The sequence below is a fragment of the Antechinus flavipes genome, chromosome 4, assembly GCF_016432865.1.
Source record: "Antechinus flavipes isolate AdamAnt ecotype Samford, QLD, Australia chromosome 4, AdamAnt_v2, whole genome shotgun sequence".
Lineage (NCBI taxonomy): Eukaryota > Metazoa > Chordata > Mammalia > Dasyuromorphia > Dasyuridae > Antechinus > Antechinus flavipes.
The window spans coordinates 312763163-312769162 of record NC_067401.1 but is presented as its reverse complement, the minus strand read 5'-3'; the positions used below and the strand labels follow the sequence as shown (position 1 = coordinate 312769162).

Sequence of the window (6000 nt, the reverse complement as noted above, 5' to 3'; positions counted from 1 at the left end):
TTGAGAATGCAGTTTAATCCTTACCTGAACAAACTGTTCTTAGACCAAGTGACCATTAGAAAACCAAAAAACCTTAGCTATTGAGGCTTTTTTTTTTTAAGAAAAATTATTTCTGGTGAAATTGGATCTCAAAATACTTCCTGGCCATATGCTATTAAAATTTCTGGTTCAATATCTATGATTTTGTAACATTCTGTTACAGCATTAGTTTTCCTTTTCAAAGGAAAAATAAGGATTGGATGTGTAATTTCATTAATATTGTAACCTCCTCCTACTGGTACAGATCAGTACCTTCTTATGGTTGCCTAGAACATTGAGGGGTAAAGTGTTTTGCTAAGGTCACATAGCTTAAAGCAGGACTTAATCCCATGTCTTCCTGGTTCTTACTACAACTCTTTGGTTATATTCTTTTCAAGTAAAGACTATTATTTTTCTATTTCTGTGTAACACGAACTCAAGCCTTAAAAAAAAAAATTCTCAAATGTTATAGTATCACATGTATACTTAATTACCCATGTAGGGGGGTTGGTTTTGAGATACTTCCAGAAATCTGTAAATCTCTTCAAATAATGAAATCAAATAATTAAATCCCTTGTCCATCTACATGCACTTTCTACATGAAAAAATTGTCTAATTGTAACTCTATCTAAAGTCTCTAGTAATAATGATAATGTTAAGACTAGGAAGGAAAGAAAGTGTATTGATTTCCTTCCAAATACACACAAAAAAGAATAATTCATTTTTCCTTTTAGTATGACAAAGTGGATACACATGGAAAATGATAATAAAAATATTAATTAGAAGCAGGCCAAAGACTGATACTTTTAAAAATTGCAGGAGGATTCCTATTCTTTAAATGTACTTTTAAACATGTTGAAAATCTCATCATTTTATTAGGCCAGATGAACTTGTTTCAATATTAATAATGATCTGCAAGAGAAATTAATCTAAAACTTGTTTGCGATCTCTTCTAAAGGGATACCACTTGAAAGGATCAGGTAGAGAATTCAATTTTGCTGCATCAAGTTTTATTCATATATATAGGTAAAGCATATTTGTTTTATTTAACATATTTGTTTCCAAAAACTCGACTTGGGATTTAAAGCTCTTTCTGTTAGTTGGCAGGACAAGATATAGGTTGAACACCCTTTAGCTCCAAGGCTTTTGCAAAGTTAATTTCCAGAGCTTTGGAAGTGCCTTTAGTGAGTTTCAGTGAGCGGATGCATCCTCTGAATGGGATATTGATTGTAAGACCAAACTGATTGAGGCCATCTGAAAAACAAAATGCAAAAGGGTTACTGCAAGGGTAGACTTCTAGTTAGCTATATATCTGATAGTTCATTAGCTCAGCAGTTCAACTTAAAAGGCTAGCTTGGCTAGGGATTTTGATATCAATGTTTCAAACTATAGAAAGAGAATCCCAAAGCTTATTTTAAATCATGAGATATAGATGCTTCTTTACTACACCAGCTTTTAAGAAGTATCTGTCCAGGAGTTGGAAATGATTAATTTATAGCTATGAAAAACTTCAAAATTTCAATTTTAAAGTATGGCTTGTATTTGCTCAAGTAGATAATAAGAAATCTAAAAACAGATGACTGAAAATTATCTTCTTATGGAGAAACTCTGTAAGAGAAAGTTCTTTAAGAGAAGCTCTATAAGTTTTTACACCAGGAGAAAATATTTCCTGCAAAATCCAAAGGAATGAAAATATTTCTGCAAAAGTTGCTTTCTTTAGGAAAGAAGAATTCCCACAAAATTTTGATTTAATTCTCATTCAGTCTCATCTCTTACTGAATATGATAATGAACAAGTTAGACTCTGTTTTCATTCATAATATCTTTAATTTTACCTGAGTGACAGAGATGTGAATGCCATTTAAACTCAAAAACAACTATGGAGATAGAAACTATGCAGGTTGTCTATTGATCCAATATTTTCCTCATTATGAAAATGTGGTCATTTTGTCTTTCTTTGTGTGGGGAAAAAGGTTACATGTAAATGTGGATCTATTTCCCTCATAATGCAATGATGAAAAGCAGTCCTTGGTGTTTTAAAAAATATTACTGTATTTATTACTATCATATGCACTTGGCTTATTTCAAACTAACTTGGTCAGTCTTGTTTATGGGCACTTCATATAACACTGTGGTTCATATGCCGTTTTTAATGTGCTGGCTAAGGCTTTTTAAATGCAGTTTACTTTTTTTTGTTGTTAAGACTTCTTTGTAATATAAATATGAGCTCTTTAAAAACTGAAGGGGAAAGTCAGTTATGTTAAACCCAATAATTTCAAGTACCTCCAGAAGTAATTTCATAACTGATTTTTATGATTCCCCTGTCACGTTAATCAAAAATGCAGCAGAAAGAACAACTGCTTAAAACATAATTAAGATTAGATGTTTCATCTGTTATGAGCCAAATTCATTTCCTGTATCCTCAGACTTCCCACCAATGAAACTCAACCCATATGTTTTACGTAAGATATTCACTCATTTAAGTCACTCGGGATTTTGTGGAAGGAGTTACACAAATTGGCCCTAAAGGTACTAGTACACATTTTCTGCAGAATCTGATATTAAATTTCAATACTTTCAACATTTTCCAATCCACAAATACAACATCTGTGTAAGAACTGAGAGCAACAAATCCTAGTTAATTCTGTCAAACCTTATGGCACTTTACAAATGTGAGTTATTGTTGATTGTTGTTATCTAAACTCACCTGGGTACCCTCCAACAAAGACAGGATCATTTGTATCAGCTGATGTAGATGCAGTGTTTGGACTCTGAGCTCCCACCTGATGTCCATCCACTGTCAACTCTATTCGGTGTTTGATTTTGTTTGCAGTCACCTTATGCCACTCCCCATCACACAAAGCTCCAGGGACACCAGCATCATAAATAGCAGTGAACCGGCCAGCACCATTATCCACATGGAACATGAGCTGGGGATGGGAAAATCAAACATTTACGAATAGCCTAGTTAGAGTAATGTCACCCCAGTTCTAAATCTGATAAATTAGCAGCACTGACTGATGGAAAAATAGAAAATAGGGCCAATAGGTTCAAAGAAATATAGTTAAATTATATCAAAATAAATTTGACAGGAATTAAAATATAAATATGATCAGCATAGATTACAAATTACCATTTTGCCTTTTATCATTATATGTGTATAAGGGTGTTTTGTGGGAGCAAGAGCAATAGGCAAGTTATGTTAAGCTGACAATAAGAATTCTGTGATTTGAACATTTGAAATCCATTTGAGCCAGATAACAAGGATTTAGTAGTCAGGCAACAGTTCTAAAATTCTTAGTCTTTTCTCTCCTTAGACTGGAAAGCACAGATCAAAACATTTTGCTGAAAGATTTCTCAGATTTCTAAATACTCACTGGACCTCTTTGAAATGCTTCCAATCTTGTCTTATAGGTAATGGGTTCACAGTCATTCATTAATTTGATTCATCAGTGAAAAGAGTTCTTAGGATTTATTCTTTGAACCTTCAACTTGCTTCCTCTCTTTTATGCTTCATTTTATACATGTGACTCAAAAATGGCATAAGGAGTTTTATTTCAAAGAGATGCTCACCATAGATGCTCAGGGCCTTCAGCTAGACAGCACCTTAGGTACTGAAAAGCTCAGCATATAGATATTTAAAGTATATAGATTTGAAGTTTTTTTCCTAAATGATCAAAATATGTGCTCAATAATATAGCAGGTCTTATAATTTTGAAAATGTGAGGGGATTTTCCCCCCATTCTGAGGATGGTGAAGAAAGGGATATAATTAAACTTCACATGAAACAACACTAGAAAGATATAGTAGTAGTATTGGATAGGACAAAGGCAATTGGATATGTCTGGAAAAAAAAAAGAAAGATTGAACTCAACAATAAAAATGTATGGAGAGGGAATCCTTAGATCACAGAGGTTATTAGTAAAAAATAATTTGGGGGTCTGTCTCTAGTTAAAACTATTTGAAGTAGTTATTTTCATCTGGGAGCAGCTAAGTCAGTAGTATAATTAACAAGTGTTCTGAGTTCAGGAAAGAGTAGTATACGCCTATGAACATACACACACACACACACACACACACACACACACACACACACACACACTCCTATTAGGATCTTTTATCCAGAGATGGATGGGAACTCGGAGATCATCTAATACAACCTCCACATTTTCTAGATGAGGAAACTGAACCACAGGTCACACAGTAATATCAACCATTGATATTTGAACTCAGGTCCTCTGACTCCACCTCCTCTTTCCACTCTACCAGACATTGTAAGCTCTTTGAGAACTGTGCCTATCTATATCTTTTTTCCCTCTGAACTCAATTTAGTACTTTACACATAACAGTCACTTAATGAATATTTTAAAATTAGATTCCTCCTCTGCACACCTGGCTCTTTTTTGTTATTGTTTTTGTATTACTGTTTGCTGCAATAATAATTTAGGCCTTTAAGTGGGTTTTCACAAGATCCTAGAATTGTACTTCAGGGAGTGAGTCCAACTAATACTAAAACATTATTCCCTCTACCAAATTCCAGACAAGGGGTACACCCAACCTTTACTCAAAGATTTGTATTAATGGGGAAACCCACTATCTCTTGAGACTTCCTATTATACTTTACTTTTTTCAGTTTTAAGGATTAGAAAGTTTTTTTTTTAAATTATTTCTCATCTTATATCTGGCTGGTTACATAAAATAATTATGAATTTTTTCCTATTTACTTGTATCCCTCTATGGTTAAAATTAGAAACAATCAACTTCTTTCACATCTAATATCCATCCAGTCAAGTCAACAAGTGTTTGTTAAGTATACACTATGTGGTAGGTACTGTGTTAAGTATTGGGAATACAAAGAAAGATTAAAAAAAAAAGTCTCTGACCTCAAAGAAAACTAACCAGGGAGTCAATATTGAAACAACTGTCTAGAAACAGGAGACAACACACACACACACACACACACACACACACACACACACACAGAGAGAGTCTCAGAAAAGAGGTACTACATTTAGAGGACTTGGGAAAGGCATCCAGTGGAAGGTAGGATGTTAGTTGAATCTTAACAGAAGCCAATGAAGACAGAAGAGACAGAATTCTCAGCATATGGGGAATTTAGTAAAAATGCTGGTAATGACCAAATCTTGTTGATTCCCCCACAGCACACTCTGTAATGACTCCTGATCTTTCTATTCTTCCTGATACTATGTGAAGCAATTGGACAGGAGCATTATCTCCTACCCAGATACACAAGTCTTTCCACATGCTCTCTTTTCCATTTCCAATCCATTCTTGATACTAAAAATGTTATTTCAATTCTGCTTCCATAATGTATCTATCATTCCACAAGAATGATAGCATTTTCAGTACCAAGAATTTTTATGACCAGATCTAATTATGTCATTGCTGTGTAGCTTCCTATTGCCTCCTAATTCAAGTTCAGCCTCCCTTAATTGACAAGGCCCTATTTGATGTGGTATAACCCTAGTCTTCTACCAGATCTCATATCACTCTACACCCTACGTTCTTATACTCAGGTCAAACTGGTCTGTTCTTTGTCTCCTGAATAGGTCCTTGTACCTTCTCTTCTTCATGCCTTTTTTCACACTATTCCCTATCTTAGAAAGAGTAAATGAGTGGTGGGAGAGGAAGCATTATTAAGCAGTTACTACATGCAAAGCATTGTGCTAAGAGCTGGCAATCTGAGTAAAATAGCTCTCAAGGGGCTCATATTCTAATTGGAGGAGGCAGTATGTAAAAGAAAATTCATCTGAATGGCAGATGTATAGTCATGGAATTGCTTCCACTGCCCCTTTTAACTGTTTAATTAAATTCACTAAATATTTATTATACATCTACATGTATCAGACACCTTGCTAAACACTGTGATTTCAAAAACAAAAGTGAAAGTCATTGCCTTCACTGAGATTATATCCTATGGAAGTGAAACAACATATATATGTATGTATTAAAGCATATTATA

At 34.2% G+C, this 6000-nt stretch overlaps 1 protein-coding gene across 1 annotated transcript in view; it reads right to left on the bottom strand.

Annotated features, from left to right (window-relative positions):
* Positions 1-1011: 1011 nt before the first annotated feature.
* The window catches only part of LAMA2 (laminin subunit alpha 2), a 770763-nt gene continuing 765774 nt past the window's right edge, over positions 1012-6000 (bottom strand). Inside the window, exons 64-65 of the mRNA XM_051997719.1 lie at positions 2725-2947; positions 1012-1272 (exon numbers count right to left, since the gene is read on the bottom strand). Coding sequence (XP_051853679.1) covers positions 1115-1272; positions 2725-2947 — 381 coding nt within the window. The 3' untranslated portion in view covers positions 1012-1114. The remainder of the gene's footprint in view (positions 1273-2724; positions 2948-6000) is intronic.